Genomic DNA, 22,640 nt, shown 5'->3' on the forward strand with positions numbered 1-22,640 from the left:
CATTTTTTAAAATGGCTACGTGTGACCCGTATTGTGACCGGAACCGGAGAATGTGAACTGTTTATTGATGTATCTCAGTGTACGTAGCACAGCTTGGTTGATTCAAGACAAGGTTGATAAACATCATTTAGGCTCCTTATCCCTTGACCATCTGAACCAATAAAACCAAAATGGGAAAAAATTAGCTGCCAAGTTAAAGTGCATCGTGTCGTTGTTACGAATATTTAAGTTCATGGAAAATCTGGTGTCTCCTGCTTATTGGTTTGCCTATTGAGGAATATGGTTTAATTTTGTCATCATCCTCAGTCATCTTGATGGGAAATGAAGGGAGTCAACCGATAGGCCTCGAAATAGAGGAGAAGGCTGTGGAAGCGACGGATGCTTGGACTCTCCATTATGCCTCTATCAACGGTGGTACCCCGCGACTGTCGGTATTCGTGGGGCAGACCCAAGAAGGAAAGATACCGTCTGCATTGGAACTGTCTGCCAAGGTATATGGCTGCCATTCTTCTAAGAGAATAAGAACATATTACATTATAATGACTTAGCTTTTCTCAACGACTTCACTGGTTCCTTGTTGAATATGTGTACGAGGTGGTGAAGACCCCCTAATCTCTAGAAGGATGACATTTTCCACAGGGCACTGTCATTTTTACAGTTGTTGGCTTTTTTTAATAATAAAAACGGGTGCGCAAGTCTTGTTTTGATATCTGATGAAGTGGATATGATAATTACAAGTTATTTGGGATAAATGTTTACTAATAAACCAAAAATAATGAAAAACTCTAAATTACCGTTCCACAACATTCAATTAGTAGTTGCATCTTTCCACTCTAAGATAAAGTTTTTCAAATAATTCTACAGTAAATTTCATCTTGACCAAATAATTTTGGAAGCTTGTAATGCAGAAATACATTCCTTAAATTTTGTACTCTTAGTCCTTTCCTGGCAGTGTCCAGTGAAAGTAGTTGACCATAAACTAATATACTTCGCCCTGTCCTGGGTTTAAAGTTAATGGTGTATATTTTTTCTCTCACCCTAAACATTTTCACAAACCCCAATAATTATTCCAACAAATGTGCTTAATGAAAATAAGTATGCTTACATATAAGAAATTCGAGTTCCTCAACCAAATCCGGTGTCATTATTTTTTAGCATACTTCATTTGATCAACTTCGACCAAGTTTCAGACTTTTCTAGCATTTGTGTATATGTGTGCCATATGGTGTCTGAAATAAATTCATCGTGGGGCTGAAGCCCAATAGGCGATCCATTAAAAACCAACCTCTCTATAGAGTTCTGTAAAATATTTTTCACTTGCTGATTTTGTTGCAACAGTGTAAACCTATTGTTGAGATCATTGATCAAATTTACATGTTTTACTCTAATATCAATTTATCATATAATGTTATCAATGTTTTTAGGTTAAAGGGATGAAGATTCTGTTTGAGAAGTGCAACGTATCCCCATCCAATAAAATGTAAATATAGATTACACAACTTTGAGGTGTTAATTTATTGCACGAAGAGAATTACAGTGAGTTAAATTCTAATTGAATAGAAGTAAAAACCAATATGTGGAGTATGTCTGACATGGAAGAAATACATTTTAGAATACTGGAAAAGAGGAAAATGTACGATGATAAGAAAGGGACCACATTCTAATGACTCAATTTGATGCTGCAGTAAAGTATTAATGGAAAAAAGTACTAATGTTCGACATTAAATATGTGCTTGGAAGAATAAAAAATGATGAATGAGAATTTCACACAGCTGTGGGACAGATATGAATGGATTTTGGAATAATATACTAGCTGTAGGGCATCTAAAGGGTTAGTTGGGACAAGTTGACGATTAATTAAGGTTCCAATTGCCATATTATCGCCCATATCAACTATTTGAGAGTGCCAGTCAAGATAATCATGGAATATAATTTCAAAAAATTTTGTGAAACTTGACAACATTATTTATAGCACTTCCTCATATGACCAATCAAAAACTTCAATGAATTACACTTAAGATATTATGGTATAATATGGTCACATTATCTAATTCAGAAAAGATAAACAAAAACTATGGGAAACATTTGAAACTGTCTGTGAAATGTTGCTTTGAAGGATAAAAATCACCAATTGAGGAAGGAGGCCAGGGTAGAGAGAGAAAGTGGCTGAACTCAAGGAGAGCCAGAATTTGAGAAAGCATAAATTTGAGCGTAAAGAGTGATACTATCATAAACTGAAGACTGCTGTAGGATCATTTAAGTTGGATGAGAAGTGCCCCCTACTACCTGATATAAAACTTTAAATGCACATAGTAAGGGAAATCATTTTTTAAGTTGCCAAAGAAGTTGTAATTGATTTTTATTCCAGAGATGACAACTCAAGAAACTTTAGGCTAATGATTAGTTAATATTGATAATGATTAATTTTGGAAATGTTAAAATGAACAAATGTCATTTTATAATCCCATTAAAAGAAGCATCCAGTATTTTATATGAGCAAGGAATGACAAAATATAAGGTTTGTCTAAGTTTTCATTTGTTACCAAAACTAATCTTCATGCACAATTGACTACTCCCATTGTTTGCAGTTGGATGCATTGCTATAGTGTCCTGTTATTCCTATGTCAACTCTTATATGAAATTTGCAAAGGTTTTATGTGATATAAATAATAAAAAATGTATGTCGGATCAGAAGTGTATTAGTTTTAACACAGGAACAGGTGCTTGATGCTATCTAGGACAGCTAGATCATTTTACTCCAACCTCTTTTTACTGAAGTAAAAGCCATTGTGTATTTCCATAGATGGATTTATTGTTGTAATGTTGCTCTTTGTGTCACACCTTTACTATGTAACCATAAGTAATATTTCCAGCTATTAATAATATGTTGATGATGCAGTTATTTGTATTTAATTGTCAAGAGGTTCAAATGCATAGTCACTGTACAATGTATTGCTTACATTTTCAGTATTTACAAAACATCTATGTTAAAATTGCATAAAAAATAAGTTAATGGTTTTGCCTAGATTGATTTAAAGAAAAAAATGCCAAGAAAATTACTTCTAAGCACATTTAAATACACAATTATTTTTGCAAAGCACTTTGCAGGAGATTATTTTTAAAATTAAGAACATATATTTGAATTTTTGCTATGACAATTCGGGTATATTTGATGCATTTGTCTCTTGGTGCTCTAAAGAATTTGTACATTCTATTGTATCTGAAGACTTTTTGCTTATTTGAATGGAACATGAGGGTGAGGGTTGTGTTGGCAATGAGATTCCCTCCACTTCTTGAATAATCACTGGATAAATTACTTACGAATCAGTCTAAACTTTGTAGTTTCCTTGTATCCAGATATTTATGGAGGCTAGACCCAATATACTGAAAAGTACATTTATCGTCCTTGCAGCTGATCAGGTGAAATATTCCAGTGAATGTGGTCCAAAATATGTACTCCCACTTTGTTTCTGTTGTAAAACATGATGGTGTCTGGTTTTTTCATCAGTGGCAAAAGTTATGACCCTAGAGTGCATTGCACCTACAATTGTAAAAGTGCAATCTTTTTCTTTATTGATTGTTAATTAATGGGAATGGTGCCTTTGGTGTTTTTGTCTACCCTAGTTGAATGTATTTCATTATTCATGAATACGGGAGGAAGTAGCTCTTGCCTATTCCTGCTTGTTATTCCAACTTGAAATTTTTTTTTTCAATTTTTTAGCCAAGTGAATTGATGAAAAGTAATTATTGCAAGACATGGTTATCCGGAATTGTGTAACTCTATCAATCTCATATTAGCATTCCCTCCCGCTCCTTGATTTGGTGACCTGTCATCATCTTTCCCACAATATGGCAATGCATTCCGATGGTATTTTGACTGGATTTCAGCCAAAGCCCAGCACTTAACTCTTAATTGGTCAGGTTTATGCATCATATGTTGTATAAATGGGCACCGAGATTGCAATGAATAGAGCTATTCATCAGCCATTATACTTTCACTTGGGTTATAGGAGCCCTGGGAATTAGGTATACATTTGTTTGAATGTTCAGAAGTCAATGTAAAATCATCTATTCTCAGCACTTGAGTACAAGTTGTTCTCTATTGAAACCACAAATGTTTCATTATACTTGGTAATTGATCCCTAGACCTGGTACTGAGAATCTTTTTGAGCCACAGGATTTATCTCAACAGCTTTTTGTTGGTAAATGTCAATCTACTGAGATGCCTCTTACATAAAGCAGTGCTAAGAGGTTCCTTTTTTGATAAACTCCAATTAGGATTACCAAGCTTCCCATTCTCCACAGAACATTTTACAATGTTGTCTAATAATATGGTTTCTCACAAAATGGAAAGCACCAAAAATTAATGTACCTTGAATATTAGTTTTGGTATAAGATGTAGGATCTGATACTATATCCAAAATATTTTATCTCACTAATTTCCTTGCTGCTATGTGATCAGCTGAAATCTCAAGCCACTGCAGTCCATTCAGACCGATTTTCTAAGGTGTGGTTGATTGTAAAGGTTTATTGTAAAATGGAAATCATAATATTTAACTTTGAAATCTCAATTTCAACTACAGTTCAATCATTTGCATTATTGTGTGTTGTCATTGAGAGACAAGGCGGTGTCTTAGAGACAATTTAAAATATGGATCTAACGAGCAGCATACAAATGAAAGAACTGAACTGAGATTCATATTTGGGAAGACCTTGATCAAGAAAAATCAGCACCGATGTAGGTTCTACAGGTCCTGTATTTGTCAAATATTACGATTGTCTATGCAGTAAAAATAGCAGTCATAAAATTGATAAAACTTCATATGGAAAACAAAATTCATTTACCAGCAAGAATTATTGCCAGGGTAATACAACTCTGATTCATTTGTATCCTGAATGTCAAAACTGGAATTGTTACTTCCAGTACTCATTGATGACATTTGGTATCATTCTTAGGCTGTAGTTTCCAGGTTCACTTCCAGAGTGATCTTCCAACTTCCATAAAATAGTAAGAACATCCTCTGATGCAAAATTCTTCTAGAAGTCATCTGGATAATCATTTTTTTTTAATTCTCTCTAACCAGTTTTTGGTTATATCAGATTATTGATTCTAATATTTGTGTGGCACATTGTCCTTTGTACAAAGTGGAGCTGTGGTTACATTGCAGCTGGTAGACTACACTGTTTTAAGTGATGCAGGTGAAAGGGAGGCATGGTAGAGAATTGATGATCTGGTGGTTGGAGGATACAGTGGTAAGGAAAGGGCAGAAATTGTGTCTAGCCTGAATGCAGGGATACGTGAATTTTTGATGTTGGGAAATTTGCAAAGTAGCTTTGTTGATTTAGGGTGGTTGGAAAGGTGGGAGGGATGTCTCTGAATAACATGCACCATCTCCATTTCAAGTCCAGTTCTTTATCTTTCTTTAGCGATTGTAGTTAAACTATAAATTATGATAAACAACTTGATTAATTTATAATAATCAAAATGAAGTAAATGGCAATTTAAGAAGTTATAAAAATTAAAAGCCGTAGGCAATCATGGTTAAACTTAATTTATTGCCTTGGACCTGTAAGGCCAAATGTCTTTCAGAAGAATATAATTATCCTATAAAAAGAACTGTAAATGTGAAAATTTTCAAGAAATTTGCTTGACTGCCTATGTATTGATTAGACTATTACAATGTTTACCTGCTAAGAAATGGAAGGTAAGACAGAAGGGTGCTTAATTCACTAACTTTCTTTTAAACTAAAACAGAGAAAGAATGCAATGTTGCAATTTATAATTGAGTGCACAAATGGGTGCAAATAACTCTGAAGACCAATTCAAGAATAAAGCCTTAGGTGTGTGTGTGTGTGAACTGTGTCAGCAGTCAGGAAAACCTCAAATGAATACAGTTCTTCATACACTCTTACCAGCCTCCACCCTCTCCTTTCCTACTCATCAGTATCTGTGGTTTCATTTTCTGAGGAAAACAACTAACTTTTCAATAGACATAGGGACTTTGTAACCTTTTAGGTCTTGTAAGTTTCCTTTCTATTATATATGCCCTGGATTTATGCGCCCTTATATACGAAGTAAATCAGAAAAGAAATGATTAACGAAAAATTTCTCCTAGCCTCATGTGTTCTACTTTTGTTTTACTACCATTTTGTTGTGATTATTTTACTCAATAAATAACTTCTCCTGGAACAGAATTTAATGCTGTACCGCCATCCATCACTGGTGAGATATATAAGTTCATGGCAGCGTGGAGATTGTTGGCACCTGGCCACTGAAGAAATTAAGCCTCTTGCAGAAGTGCTCTCCCATCTGACCCCTATTCAAATATGTCTTGGACTGCATAGCATACTGAAAGCTCTCACTTTTCTCCATGACAAGGTATGAAACTAGTTTTTGTAGATGCTTTATTATCTGTTAATTATGAAGCATGATAGCAATTTGACATGTTTTTTGAGTTTGATAACTCTTATTCTATTTTTCTCATTATGGACTCAAATACCTTTTTTTTAGGCTGAAGCTTCGCATAATAATGTTTGCTGTGCTTCAGTGTATGTAACACCAGATGGAACTTGGAAACTTTGTGGTTTTGAGCATCTTTGCAGGTATCTGGCATTTTGTAAATTCATTGATCTTGTAAAATTTGGGCTATCTGCAATGCAAGGGGCTATGGCACCTACGTACACAGGATTGAGCATTTCAGAAAAGTGAGAGTGGTTCAGCAGTGTGTCATAGGAGTGAGGGGGGGTTGCATAAGCATGCCATCACACATGAAATGCTTAAGTCTTTTGATATAAGAAATTAACATCATGTACTAAGTAAGAAGTTCTTCTTATATGGGAGCACTGTTAGTCATATGTATGAATAGCATCATTGTTGTAAATTTCATAAATTGTAAGATTGTTAAGTGCACAGATGTGAAAAGACAGAAAAGGACAGAAAATATGCTTTTTATGCATATATTAATATTATGGGCTGTTAAGCATTTGTAGCAAAAGCAAATATATTATAGGCCAGAAGAGGGAAAATGTGTGGCATAACTTGCCCTTAAGTTGATGGAGAAATGCTGCTGATGTATTGGAGGCATCAGCCGCATTTACATAACATAGCAGTTCAATATTGGCTGGTGCAATGCCATTTAACTCTTATGGGTTTCTTATACACTGATTTACGCTAAGCATATTTGGGACTCATTTACTCTCCACTCTATCTGGCCACTGACCTCTTCAGTCCGATTAATGAGACAGCTAATGGCAGTCAGAAACTTAAATGGGGCTTGTAACTCAGGTTTGATGGTAGAATTCAACCAGCTATGAGGGTAATCCCTGAAGTGCCTGACCCAATAAAGAAAACATAAAACTTTGGAAACAAATGTATTTAGATTTCAATGTAATCTCCTTTCAGCCTTATACGCTCCTCCCAGCGATGTTCAATAAGTTTGATGCCATTTTTATAGTAAGAGAACTGTCTTGCTCCTCATAATAGCTATCAACTGCAGACATCACTTCTTCATGGTTGGAAAATCTTTGACCACCGAGCCATTTTTTCAAGTTTGCGAACTGAAAATAATTCAAGGGGGCTGTATCTTGCGAATAGGGTCATGGGGTGGCAATTCTAACTTTAACTCATGAATTTTTGCCATTGCAATAACAGATTTGTGAGCTGGTGCATTGTCTTGATGAAACAACAATTTCTTCTTAGCCAAATGCAGCCGATTTCGCTTGATTTCTTTGCTCAAACAGTGCAGTAAGTTCGCATAATACTCACTATTGATAGTTTTTCCTTTTTCAAGATATTCATAGAAATGATCCCATGCGCATCCCAGAAAACTGACGCCTGCCGATGAAACAGGGTTCGCCTTCTTTGGAGCTAGTTTTCCCTTTTGAATCCATTGTTTTGATTTTTCTTTTGTCTCGGGTGTGAGGTAATGGACCCATGTTTCATCCATGGTTATGAAATGCAAAAATTCTGCTTTGTTGCTGTGAAACTTTGCTAAACACTCAATTGAAATATCTTCACGACACTGGTTTTGCTCGCGTGAGCAAACGCGGCACCCATCTTACACACAGCTTTCCCATGCCCGAATTTTCAGTTAATATCCGATGCACCACACTTTTTGAAATTCCTTCTATGTCTGCTAGCTTGCGCGCATTCAGTCGATGATCATCCAGTATCACTTTGTGGATTTTCTTCACCATTTCTGGTGTCGTCCCCTCAATCGGTTGACCAATGTGATGCTCGTCTTGACAGCTCATTTAAACTCTGCTACCTAATATTTTACTGTGGTAAACAAAAGAGCAGACTCAACGAGAGTAGAATCAAGTTCAGCTTTTATATTGGCTGGGTAGAGGCTTTTCAAATAAAAGTATTGTATCACACAACGATGACCAATTTCCTCCATTTTCACAAATTCTCTGAAAACGTTCACTATTGATGGCTGCCCGGCAAATACTAAACATCATAGTGTCTTCATACTTGAAACATATGCTTTGTAGTTTGCATACTTTCTAATACAGTGATATTTTTGAACAACTATCGCCATCTCTAGGTCAGGCTGCGTACTTTTAGGGCGGGCCACTCTCGTGGATGTACCCATAAATTAGAGTTTGGCATGAAAGTAAACATGTTGAATTAGTCAAAGTGCCATGTAAATTAAATCTTTTTCCAGCCTTATGTCATAATATGTGCATGAGACCACATTTCAACCATTTCGATCTGAGCTCCTCTTAAATCCCCTGTTTTTGAGTGTGGTTTCTCTCGTGTACTCATTTGCGATTCATATCTTGTTAGATGGTTTCAATCATGCAGACTTGGAATCGTGAACTGGAACAACTGATGGATGAGTTCGTATAATTTATCTAGGCACTAAAATGATTTGGTGACATTAATTGACAGATCACTGAGAATATGATTTACAATGCACGCATCTGAACAACATAAATTTCAAAACCAAAATGCGAGCATTCATTCAGATACTATATGTAACAAATCTAGTAAAATACATGTATGTCATATTATCTTTATCTTCTGAAGTTCTTGCAGCTGACTACCATGTCCCTTTATATGTTAAAATGTGTGGTTGGGCATATTTTGTTCATGATTCAGATACATTCATTTCCATTACCTCTTTAAAAACAATTGATTGATGAAATGTATTCCTGGAGATGCAGAAATATTTGAATTTATTGGCAATCAGTATAACATTCAAAAAGCAGAATTGGTGTGCAATTATTTGTAAGCATTGAAGAGCATCTATTGAAATTCCAAATTAAATTTCTGGAACTGGATACAGATATTCAGGAAATTGAAACTCAGTAGTTTACATTCTTGTATATTGCCCTTTCCAATACAGTTTGACACTTTCATGTATGGTATTTGAATTTTATTAATGCCAACCATCACATCTTTAGATCTTGGGCATGTTATGAAATAGTGAAATCGAACTGAAATGCTTGTTGAGTGAATACCAGTGAATTGGAAATATTCCCTTGGTTGACTTACTTTGTGATACTGGTGAAATAAATTACGTTAAATTAAATAAATTTATGGAAATTCAGTGTGACAGGTATGGGATGAGAATCAATATTAATAAAACAAAGGTTATGCGATTTTCTAGAATGAAAAAGGCGAAGCTAAACATTAAAATAGGAGGGCAAAAACTAGAACAGTTTACGTATCTCGGTAGTGTTTTAGTGTAGTGACGAACGCGGTCAAAGTAGTAGGGACATAAGGAGAAGAATTGCACTAGGCAAAGAGGCTTTCACAAGGAGGAGGGAGTTGATGACAGGGACTTTTAAGTAAGGATGTAAAGAAAAGACTCGTAAAAACTTTGATATTGAGCGTAGCTATGTATGGCGTGAAAACGTGGTCATTGAAGCAGGAGGATTGATGTAGATTGGAGGCTTTTGAAATGTAGGTGTGGAGAAGAATGGAGAAGGTGAAATGGACAGAAAAGAAAACAAATGAGGAAGTACTTGGTATGGTGGGCAAAGAGAGGGGTTTGTTTGGGAGGAATCCTAAGGATGCAGAATAAATGGTTGAAAGGTTTATTTATTGGCAGTAGGATGTTGAAGACTGTAATAGAGGGGAGAATGTTGGGCAAACGAGGAAAGGGAAGGAACAGGATACAGATGTTGGACGGGAGGAAGAAAGTACTCGGAGATGAAGAGGGACCTGATGTAGAGTAGGACGCTGTGTTTTGCTAGGGGTCACAAATTATTTGATTGGTGGTTGTGTCCATCCAAAAACCTACCTTAACCAGTAGATTACCTAATAATAATAAATAAATAAATTTCTTATTCAGAATTTCAATGAAATAAAAGGGTTCAAGTGTAGAACATATATATTTTTTTATTTTCATTAAATCAAGCCATTAATGAGGGCAGGTTGCAAAGCTTTGTTTTAAGAATACTTAATATTGGTGATGATGGCCCAGGAAATTTTAGCTGTAGCATGGTTGGTTGTGTGATTGAAGTCATATTATGAATTTTGATTTCCATTAAATAATGTTCATCTTCATAGGTTCAAAGATTTAACGCCTGCTTTCCTAAAGCGAACTCAACCACGTCGCTATGAACGAACAATAACTCCTGAGGAAGATGACACCAATGGTTTGAAAACTCTTAATGGATGTTTGGTGGAACCATGGGCTGTAGATACTTATGCATTTGGTGTCCTGGCTGAGGAAGTCCTTAGACCTGGAGTGGGGAGAGCCATTGGGTCATTTACCAGCCGTAAGTCCATTCAGAAGTGTAAATATTTGATGGTGATTGTTGACTCTATTATGGTACTTCAAGAATATACATGTTATGTGCACAGATGAGATTGATAAAAGTTATTGGGTTGGGTAAAATGAAAGATTTAAGAACATGAGACTGGTATTAATTATCAGAGAGGTCAATCAATCTGTTAGGAAAATCAGGAAGTATCTGAAAGTAGAGCATTGCCCAATTTATTCAAAACTGTGGCAAGAAATGGGGAAAATGGCCAAATCTTTTGAAGACATCAGCCATTTGATGTGAGAACCAGGAATTCACTGTTAGAACAATGTCCTGTTTTAAGTGTGAGATCAACTTATGTTTGCCCAAAGCCATTGTGTGCATAAAACCTCCCAAAAACTTAAAGCTATGGTTTGGCTGACATCAAATATCCCTGTGGGAAGAAATCTGTAAAAAGTACAGCATTTTTGCTTTTAATTTTGAGGATAAGATCAGGAAAGGAATCTGGAAAATGAATGGCAACCCTGGAGATCCATTTTTTGAACAAGGAGGTTGGTTTGATTGGTAAGGATAGAGATCTTGTCATGCTGACCACTGGCATGTATAATTTTCAAATTTGGTGCATAAGGCCCAGTTCCTTTCCTTATACCACCTGCAGATTTCTGTAAGGTTTGAATCCCAGGAAGTCCCAAAATGCCCCAGCTTGAGTTTAGCTGGGCCATTCTGAGACAACACTTGGGCTATAAAATCTGCCCTTAGTCAAAAGTTTTACCAATAGACTACAATATGGTCAATCATCAAAGTTTTATGAGAATCATAGAGCTATAAAGAATCTGTGTGTCCTTCTGTCAGCACAGAGTACACCTGGACAAGAAGACCAACACACAGTGTTGACTTTGAAGAAGTTTTCACTTGTTGCATGTTCAACCAAAAGCACAACTGACCGCTCACAGTACACCTGATCAGAGCCCACCAGATTGAGTGGGAAATGTCTGTAAAATGGACAAAATTTAGCATCCGTAAATGTAAAGTTCTCTTACAATACTGAAACTAATGCTTGTGAACCTTTTGTTGCAACGTATTTGGGTTATTCAAAAAGTCCTTTGGGAAAAATAGAAAAACAAGATATTTTGGATATTTTTTATTACCCAACACAATCTTTGTTAAGCTCAAGACTTTTTCCAGTGGTTCCCCAAATTTTTAAGCCATCCTGAAAGTAGGATTTCGGAAGTTTCTCAAAAGAGGCACCTGAGTTGGAGATGACCTCATTCAGCATATTTTCTGCTGAGCCGTGTTTTCAAGTTTGAAATTTAAAAAATTCACATGGGGCCAACTCTTGTGAATACAGTGGATGTTGTAATAATTTGAACTTTGATGAAGTTTTCTCGGGTCTTTCCCCATGTCAGGGGTTCCATGTTGGCCAACAATTGTTGGCCAACATGGAACCACTAACTTGGTAGAAGACCAGAGAAAACTTCATCAAGCAGATACGACGGGAAAGCACCAGATCTTACAATTGGAATTTTAATTCCATAATTTATGCCATCAAAACTGCACAGGTGTGAACCTGTGCATTGGCTTGATGGAAAAGAATTTTTTTTCTTTGCCAAATGAGGATGTTTTTTTCTTGATTTATTTGCTGAACCAGAGTAATAAAAATACGTAATGTTCTCCACTTATCATTTTTGTCCTTTTTGCAAGTTATAGATGTAGATAATTCCATTTGCATCCCAAAAAAACTGGGACCGTCACCTTGTCTGCTGTCTTCACCTTCTTCGAAGCCATAGCCTTTGAGTATATGGAGTTTAGTAGGGTATCTATATGTATTGATGCAGAAACTCACCAGAATTGCAACAGGAAAGTGCCATTTAAGCCGTGGAATTGACTACACCATTACGTTAATTTTTCACTGAGAGCAAACATGGCATCTGACCCAAATTTTTTTCACACCCAATTTTTCATGCAAAATTGAAAACACCACAGCCTTGTGATTTGCTTATGGCCTCAAGTATTTCATAAAATTTGATTCGTCGATCACTCAAAACCATAATGTGGATTTTTTCAATTATTGAAACCTGAACAATATCCATCAATTGTTGATGTATAGCCACATTTAGACTTGTTTACCCAATCTTAAATGATCTCAAACACAGGAGCAGATGTACCATAAACTTCATCCAACTCTACTTTGATCTTTTTCACAATTAAGCCTTTTAAATAGAAATTTTAAATAACCCCATGAAACTGATTTTGTGTCATTATTCTACATGAAAAAATGTTTGTTGCTTCAAACAGCTATGAAAATGAAACCACTTGATGGATATAGCTGAAACTTTAACAGCAGTCAGGTGAGAGATGACACTTACTAAAGGCAAGCCTTTTCCGAAACTATGATTGCCAGCTCTTGAATTTTCTAAGGATTATTGAATGCCCTTATATTATTTCTTTGATCGGTGTTTTATGAGCCTTTCTGATGATAAATCCTGACTCATTCTGATTGAGCTGATTCACATATAATTTTTATTTCAGATGACCTTCCTGATTTGACAGAATTCAAGGAGTTGATGAAAAAGCAACTACAGAATAATGTCCCATCTTTGAGACCTAAACTTAATTGCCTCTTGGATCATCCCTTTTTTTCTCACCCATTAATAAGCATCCATGGATTTTTGGTTGATTTGCCCCTGAAGACAGAGGCAGAGAAGGAAGATTTTTTCAGGTTAGTGATATTAATTATGTTGAGCTGATAGGAGGACCCTGAATAACAATATTAGCCGCTTCAATGAATGAATAATCATACAGGTGTACCATGTGTTACCCATTACACAGCTGAATCAATGGTGTATTTATTCATGCACTTTGTTCAAACAAAAATGTTGACAAATATAAATGCATTATAAAGTTATTTCCTGCTGCAATCACGTGGATCCCTCTCACAAATTATGAGCATAAAATTTCACTATGATGTATCTTTAAGAGCATTGATCCACCTAACTCTGAAATAGTATGTGACCCCACAAATAATTAAATTGTTTTATTAATCTTATTTTTATTTACTTTGAATAATTTTAGGATAATGGTGATTCAAAATTTAATTTTTTTAAAATTATATGAACATCATTCTTTTAATATTTTTTATGTAAGCACAGTGTATTGTGAGAAGGGAAAGGCTTAGACACTCCAAATGTTTTTTTAGTATGAGAGGGTTATGTATGCCACTGCCCAAGTAGTCTCCAGGGCACCATTCTCTGTTAGCATGTTCTTCACTGATTATAGGCTTTTAGTAGAGTGGATCGAGATGGTGCAGTGGTTATCATACTGGCTTCCTACCATGAGGGCCCGGGTTCAAATCCCGGCTGTGTTGAATATTTTAAGTGGTATCTCGATCCGTACTTGAGGTGCTTTGTGAAGGGAACTTTGAGTGAGTATGCCGGCCATCGGATGGGACATTAAACTGCAGACCCCTTGGCACCTTTCGTAAAGAGTAGACTAATGCTGATGCCGGGTTTCTCTCCACCCTTCATCCTTTTCTGTCCATCCCTAATGGCGCAAATGTCCTCAGCTGTCGGTTGCCTCCCCTAAGTACTACTACTACTGAAGCTTTGAATGACTGTGAATGGAATAAATGATTCGTTCAAACATATTATAAAGGAAGTACCAAATAACTTGCTGAAGGATGTGTGCAAGACAATAATATAATATGCCTATAAATAAAAGTCTGTCTATTATATATATTCAATTATGTATCAGTTTCAGTTGTCTACTAGCACTTCCCCACAATCAGTATAGATTGATGCTGCTACATTAGTACAGAATATACTGACTCCTGCTATAAATTTTTGTGTTTACTGCAGAAAACTTCCTAGTCAACTACTGGATTTCCCAGAAACACTTGTGGCCATTCAGCTTGGAGCTCTTCTTCTCTCCAGAATGGTGTTAATAAATTCTTCTGCTCAAAAGCATCTCATTCCTCGCATGCTGAATCCAAGGCCAGGTAAAATACCACTCGTATTTGTGAAAGCAATCCTTTTATTGAAATGTATGCCCACCAATGTGTTTAAGATAGGTTCTTTCAATCTCCGCCTTGTATTTATCTAAGCATAAGATGAGAAAAATATTCATTGTCCATGTACTCAAAACAGAAAATAGGTAGGAAATGTTCTCCTATTCTCAATCTGTAAAGTTTTTTTGTGTGTTTTGAAACGAAAAAAGATAAATTTGATTATTAAAGTGAATGGAAAGTCATAACCTAGATATAATTGTCTTAGCAGTCATTAATTAAGTTCCAGTGGTGAATATTTTTATTGCATTCTAATTAACAGATGTCTTGCAGACTTAGTTATAAAGTTTTTTTTTGTAGTTCTAAATATATATATTTTCCCTTAAGTTTTTTAAATGGGTGTTTATTGGTGAATAAAATCATCAATTATGGAATTCTAGACTAGAGTGACTGAATGATTGCTTTTACAGATGGAATATCCAAGGTTTTGAGTGTGGAGGAAGAAGAGGATTTAGAAGGAAATAATCACGGCTCACTGGCTCTCTTTACTGTATCCACATTCCGTGAGCACCTTGCTCCAAGACTACTGCAGATCTTTGGTGTTCGAGATGCCCAGATCCGCCTTATCCTATTGTCTCATTTCCCAGGGTATTGCAGAGCCTTCAGTGAAGAGTGTCTTCGCACTGTTGTATTACCCGAGGTAAACACATGTGAAATAGAGGTTGAGCATGAGAATACAACCTCTAAACCAAATTGTAATTGCAAATTAATAACTGATTAATACTTATTTATTTGGGATCACATTTATCTGGTAAACCATTGGAGGAATGGGTAAAGGAAGTAACTCCCTAACCTGAATGCATGATTCCATGAATTAACCTTAGCTTGTAGTTAGCTCTATATTTTTCTGAGATGCCAAAACAGTAACTTTTAACGGAGTCATCCGCTAACATACATTTCAATGCAACAATTTCAGAGTGTAAAAATCATTCGCCTTGAGGTCAAGGAGAATGATTTTTTACACCTTGAAATTGTTGCATGTAGAACTTTGCTTATGTCAATGGAAGCAAGAGGTGAGCAAGACATGAAGTGAGAAAATTGAAATAAAGACTCCCTTTCAAAGTCTGCTCTAAAAGCATTAATTGGGCTAAAGTCATGGATTGAATCAGTGGACAGGAATACATTTATTTGAAACCTAGGTGTTTCAAAGCCATTTTATCTGTTCCTTTATTCTTGAAATGACAAGGTTTTTACCTTTGTTAGTTCTAATTATAAGTTCATACTAATGCCTGTTTACAGAAAAAATAATTGCTGACCTTCCTGGTCCAAAAATGAAGATGTATTCTAAGAAGTGAAAAATATATAGCTTTTGATAATGAGATAGAAATATTAAGATTGTCATATCCAAATTGGAAAAATATTTAATTCAATATTTAGTATATCATCTTACCAAAGAATGTACGAGGGTGATCCCAGAAGTACCCGACCCAACCAAGAAAACACAAAAATTTTGGAAAAAATTATTTATTTTTCAACATGATCTCCTTTCAGCTCTATACATTTTTTTCAGCAATGTTCGATTAGTTTGATACCCTTTTTATAATAAGAACTGTCTTGCTCCTCAAAATAACGATTAACTGCCGACATCACTTCTTCACGGTTGGAAAATCTTTCACCACCAAGCCATTTTTTCAAGTTTGCAATCAGAAAATAATCCGAGGAGGTTAAATCTGGCAATTAGGGTGCATGAGGTTGCAATTCAAACTTTAATTTATGAATTTTGGCCATTGCAATAACGGATATGAGCTGGTGCATTGTCTTAATGAAACAACACTTTCTTTTTAGCCAAAAGAGGTCGCTTTTGCTTGATTTCTTTGCTCAAACATTGCAATAAGTTCACATATTACTTGCCGTTGATAGTTTTTCCTTTTTCAAGATAGTCAATGGACATTATCCCACTCGAATCCCAAAAAGCCGACGCCATGACCTTGCCTGCAGATGAAATGGTCTTAGCGTTCTTTGGAGGCGGTTATCCCTTTTGAATCCATTGTTTTGATTGTTCTTTTGTCTCGGGTGTGTAGTAATAGACCCATGTTTCATGCATGGTTTTGAAATGGTGAAAAAATTCCGCTTTGTTCCCGTGAAACTTAGCTAAATACTCAATTGAAACATCTTCACGACAGTGGTTTTGCTCGAGTGTGAGCAAACGCGGCACCCATCTTGCGCACAGCTTTCTCATGTCCAAATTTTCAGTTAATATGCGATGTACTGCACTTTTTCAAATGCCTATTATGTCTGCTAGCTTATGCGCTTTCAGATCATCCAGTATCACTTTGAGGATTTTCTTCACCGTATCTGGAGGTATCACCTCATTCGGTCGACCAATGCTCTGCTCGTCTTGACAGCTCGTACGGCCTCGTTTAAACTCTGATACCCAATACTTTACTTTTGTGAATGAAGGAGCAGACTCATCCAGAGTAGAATCCAGTTCAGCTTTTATATTGGTTGGGTGGAGGCCTTTCAAATAAAAGTATTGTATCACATAACAATGAGCAATTTTCTCCATTTTCACAAATTCACTGAAAATGTTCACTATTGATGGCTCCCAAACAAATACTAAACAACGTAGCATCTTAAAACTTGAAACACATGCTTTATGGATTGCGTACTTTCTAATAAAGTGATATTTTTTAAACAACTACCGCCATGTCTAGGCCAGGCCGGTTACTTATGGGACCACCTCCGTATATGATTTGTCGAAGAATATATACCATATTTGTTGATTTATCACACATTTTCAACTTTTATATAGTGCTGACAATTTTACCCCTGTCACGTAGATGTGCTAATTTATATTTAATTGTGCTTTTATTTGACATAAATTAATTTTTACTTTTTGCGCTCAAATTTTCTTCTCGAAATCAGGGTCAGTGTTACACACAGATAAATAAAGTAATTTTATCTATCCAACTTGGTTTTAGTGAGGACTTGGTAATCAAAATTGTATTAAAGACATACTTTTTATGCATCAATTAGAGAAAAATTTTTATGGTTTTCCAGGTGTAGTATTCATAGGTTGTATGTATTTAAATTGTAAGAAGAGTCTTTTGAGTCGGTATATATTTTTAATTTCTTTTATATTATTTTTAACATCATTTATTTACAGATTGTAATGGGTATTAAGGATACCAATGACACATTGGTAAGTACCACCCTTCATGCTCTGGCAGAGCTAGTATCCATACTCGGTGCTGCCACAGTAATTGGTGGCAAAAGAGGTAAGCTCTTCACCGATGGCAGACCGAAGCAGAGAAGCATTCCATCTTCTCAAAGCAGTAGAACAGCTTTGCGAAGTCAGTCATCTACCTCAACCATAACTGTTTCAGGTTTGTAAGGTTACATTCTCTTTTTTAAAGTTAGGTTCTGGAAGGCTTTGTGGATATCAAGTGAACTATCCAGTAATTAATGAGACCACAATGAATGAGGATTAGAAATCTAATCAGATAATACATTGATATTGCATATTTACACATAACTTAAAATTTGAATTTAGTCTCTGTTACTACATCATATATTAAGATTTAAGAAAATATGCCTCATACACGCCAATGACAGTATACCAGAGTCCCATCAGTTCCTGCGCATAATAAATGTTTATGCGCCATAGTTATTATAATAATTGTTGTCGTCTTTTATGCTAGGTGATGACAATGTTCTTTTAGAACCATTCATGATTTTTTGTTTAGCATGCTATGAAAACATATTAACTCTTCTTCTAAAAATCAATATGTGCATTTTTATGTATTTTTCAAACTGAATTACATAAGTGGAAGTCCTCTTGTTGAAATTCTGTGGGTGAAATAAAGATTTCCTTCAAATACATGACAAAAATCAATTAGTGATTTCTTATATGACTTTTTTATTGAAGTTATTAATTATTTCATCAATTCTGACTGTCAGAAGTGATTTTCTGGCACCTATTTATGAGGCAATGTTTTGTATGTTGCTGCCTTTCCATTTTGGGAAACAAGGTGGTTTATTCAGTAATGCTGAACTGTATGCTGGTAAATGACTTCTTACTTAATGCACTGCACAGCCAGTAGAGAGATTTGTGTAATTTCTTGAGTTTAGATGTTAAATTGAAAAGATCTTTTTCATTATTCTTTCCTAATGTTAAGTGTCTTTTACTTTGTCTTATATCTTTCTTTTTTTGTTATTTTTTCTCATATCTTTGTACATATTCTCACTATCCCTCAATTTTGGTTTGTCTTTGTGGCTCATTCATTACAGATATAATAAATGCATCACTACCATATTGTTTTATCATAAATGTTGATGCTTTGTTGTCTTACCTTATTTCCTTATAAATTCACTCTGAAGGATCAAATAGTATTCACTTAAGATTTCCTGCAAGCAAAAGATTTGGCTGCAAATGCGAGAAATAGAAGATGATTTTTTTCATGGCATATTCTCGCATGAACATATATGTATTAGAAGTCAGAAATTTAATTGGCATTGGCATGCCCATTATGAGCAATGCTGCTCCCCTAATGTCCAAAAAATGAATAGATGAAAACCTAGAGTGACAAAAGACTGAAAGAGTTTTTAGAAACTGCATGACTGCGTAGTCCAAGATCCAAATAATATTTGTGTGTGTAGGCCTGAGGTCCTTGAGGCTGGTTGATTTGGAACGACTTTTCGAGAGGGGTGGCAATGTGTCAACTTTCCCTTTCACCTTCCAATTGGCATCACTGTTAGCCTTACCTTGTGTATGCACTTGCTGAGGATACTGTCATCACATTTTTATCTGTACTTTCATTTAAGGTGACATCAGTAGGATATTGCAATAATTCATAGTCTGTGTTATTAACTTGTCAAATCATTGTGAGGTTCACAGATAGTGCATGCATGGATCCTCTTGAAATTGGCTGAGACATCTCCCATGTTCGTTAATTACATACAGTTCCTGAATATCAAGTAATGAATTGATAATGGTCAATACACAGTTAAATATTTATGGGTTTCACAAATTTGATTCTGCTTTGGCTTTTGTATTGAAAGAAAATGATATCAAAGCTGAAGTCATTGTTATTAAGCATTTTGGTTCAGAGAGTAAATTTATTTTTCAGCCCGAGAAACTTTGAGTAACATTTACCGTGTTGCACCTGCACTTTCGGAACTGCCTGAAAGACCATCTCCAGATGGAGGGGAAGAAGGTGAAAAAGTTGATGTTGAAAAGGAAGATGGAGTGGAAGATGTGGTTGTTGATTGGTCAGACTGGGATGCTCCTGAGGAAGAGTTGGAAAGCCAAAATACTGCAGAGGATACTCCATCTCATGCTGAGGAAGTGACAATTACTGAAGTTGAGCAGTCTCCCCCTGTCCTGGTAAGTTTTTCAATCTTTATTTATGTATAGGGTAATTTGAAAAGCTCTTGGAATGGAATAGAAATAAACGACTTACCTCTGTGAAACTTTCTTATTTTTAAATGTAATCTCCCTGTACACTAATGCACTTGGTTCAGCGATGGTCCAATGTCTTGATCCCATCTCAAAAGTTAGATACCTTCAGGCTTGCAAAATACCCATCTACTTGTGACTGTTAGTTCTTTGTTTAAAGAAAAATCTCTTTCCACTGAGGAAATTTTTAAGCTGAGGGAAGAGATGGAAATCTGATGAAGCAAATCAAGTGAATAAAGCGGGTAGGTTAGTATCGTAACTTAAAGATTACTTTCTTCTGTGCCAAACCTGGCATTTTTTCATGTATCTTTTGCTGTAGTTAGTCGAGGAGGTTAACGTAGTTTTGTACAGTAATTGTGTGACCAGTGGGAATTAATCTATCAGTAGAGTCCCTTTCGCATCCCAGAAAACTGAAGCCATCCCCTCTCTGGCTGACCTAATTGCCTTTGCTTTCTTTGGTGGTGGTGAATCAATATGTCTCCACTGCTTTGACTGCTGTTTTGTCTCTGAGATATATTAGTGGACCCAAGTTCCATCTACGGTCACAAATTGGTGCAGGAAATCTTGCCGGTTGCTCTAAAAACCGGTCAAACATTGTTCGGATTTCTATTCTGATGCGTTTGTGATCCTGTGTCAAGAGTCACGGCACCCATCTAGTAGATATTTTTCTCATCCAATTCCACTGTTAAAATTTGATAAGTCCATTCAGATGACGCCCCTGCAGCTTCAGCAATTTCTCGCACTTTCAGTCGGTGGTCTTCCATGACCGTTTTATGCACTATTGCAATAATTTCTGTGGTAGTGGCACATTTTGGCCAACCATTACGCGAATCATCAACTAAGCTGTCCCGACCAACTTTAAACTCATTTTTCCCACTTGGCAATATTTGAATATGAAGGAGCAGAGTCCCCCAGAGTGTTCTGAAAGTTGGCATGAATTTCCTTGGCTTTCACCTTTCTCTTTACGAAGTATTTCATCACTGCTCGAAACTCAGCTTTTTTTCATCTTCACCAATCACTACTTGGGAACAACAACAGAGAGGCATCTGCACCATAGATCTCTTCCCATAGTAATGGTGCATTATGTCTTGACTCATAAAAGATTACCTATTACTACGGCGGCACTCGTGCTAGCGCTAACATCTGGTCGTGATTCTGACAACCTTTCAAACTACCCTCGTAATTTGCAGTAATGGAATGGTTGGGTATGAAATCTTTGACTCCAGCACTCTTGTACTCAAACAGTCATACTGCTGTGTAATATTACATTGCCATCTTGAAAGTAAAGGTGTATTTTAAAAATATCATATATTGTTGATACTTTCAGTCATGCACTGCCTTGCCTGACAATCAATACTTTTCTTGTTAATATTTATGTAGTAGATCTGTATTTTTACTGTATTTAGTCTACAAAAAATCATTGTAGTCTCATCCCAATAAATTTGTATCAAATTTAGTTTGTATTATTTTTGTATAATCATGGTAATTGTATCCCCTTTTCAGGAACTATCCAACAAATTCCCTGAGAACAGCACCACCTCTAAAGAATCCAACCTTCGAACAGACAAATCAAAAAGTGTGAGTGGTGAAGAAGAGGACTTTTTTAAAGATATGGAGCCTGTCATATCCAAGACTCAGATTCTCAGGATTGAGGCTCCTAATTCTTCACTAAGTTCATCAAATGCAATAACAAGTCTGTCTTTCAATTCTGTCATGGACACAGGAGAAGGAAGTGGATGGGGGGAAGACTTGGAATGGGGAGATGAAGAACTGGATATTGAATAAAGTGATACATGATTTTCTATTTCTCATCTTCTTTGTGTTCCATAATGATTAGGGAATAGAAAATATTATGTGTAAGCTTTTTACCTGGGTGTTTAATAATGCTGTTTTTTAAAAGTATTTTATGAATAAAATTATATTATGGTTCAGTTTCTGCCATCTGTGAGGGGCAGGCCATGTAATGGAGTTGGCATAAATGTGGTTGAATGAAATGTTATACATTGTTAAAAATGTTTCTGTTCTCACTGATGTAATGAGATAATCCTCCCTCTTTTATATTTCCGTTCAAAAAGTTATGATTTATTTAGGAAGGAAAGTTATGAAAATGCAAGGGTTGCTATTTATATTTTCAGCCTAATAATGAAAAGATAGTGGGTCGCGGTAGTCCAGTGGGTAGAGCGTTGGACTGCTGACCGGAGGGTCCCGGGTTCGATTCCCGGGCAAGGCACTCTGGGCACCTGCAACTCCAACCAAGCTAAAGTAATTTTTCGGGTACCAGGTCTTCCTGGGAAACCATAACCGGCACAGGGAAAGGAACTGGCCCCCTGATGTGTGAATTTTCACACGCCGTATAGGGCTTAGTACTGGGTGATCTCTACCATCATCTACTAAACCAACCTTTGGGTTGATTACTGTGGTTATGGTTTTTTTTAATGAAAAGATAATAATTTGTTGTTGAAAATG

General features: G+C 36.0%; 1 protein-coding gene across 1 annotated transcript; it reads left to right on the forward strand.

The window, feature by feature from the left end:
• Window positions 1-5: 5 nt before the first annotated feature.
• On the forward strand, window positions 6-22,177 carry LOC139690290 (protein-associating with the carboxyl-terminal domain of ezrin). The gene is made up of 10 exons (XM_071587655.1): window positions 6-491; window positions 6,194-6,379; window positions 6,512-6,603; window positions 10,520-10,731; window positions 13,246-13,435; window positions 14,571-14,710; window positions 15,187-15,416; window positions 17,883-18,102; window positions 19,846-20,102; window positions 21,678-22,177. The coding sequence occupies exons 1-10, from the start codon at window positions 315-317 to the stop codon at window positions 21,957-21,959; spliced, it is 1,986 nt and encodes a 661-aa protein (XP_071443756.1). The 5' UTR covers window positions 6-314; the 3' UTR covers window positions 21,960-22,177.
• The last annotated feature ends 463 nt before the right edge of the window (window positions 22,178-22,640 follow it).

Source organism: Hetaerina americana, unplaced genomic scaffold (genome assembly GCF_022747635.1).
Source record: "Hetaerina americana unplaced genomic scaffold, ioHetAmer1.1.p SCAF_1, whole genome shotgun sequence".
NCBI classification, from domain to species: Eukaryota; Metazoa; Arthropoda; class Insecta; order Odonata; family Calopterygidae; genus Hetaerina; species Hetaerina americana.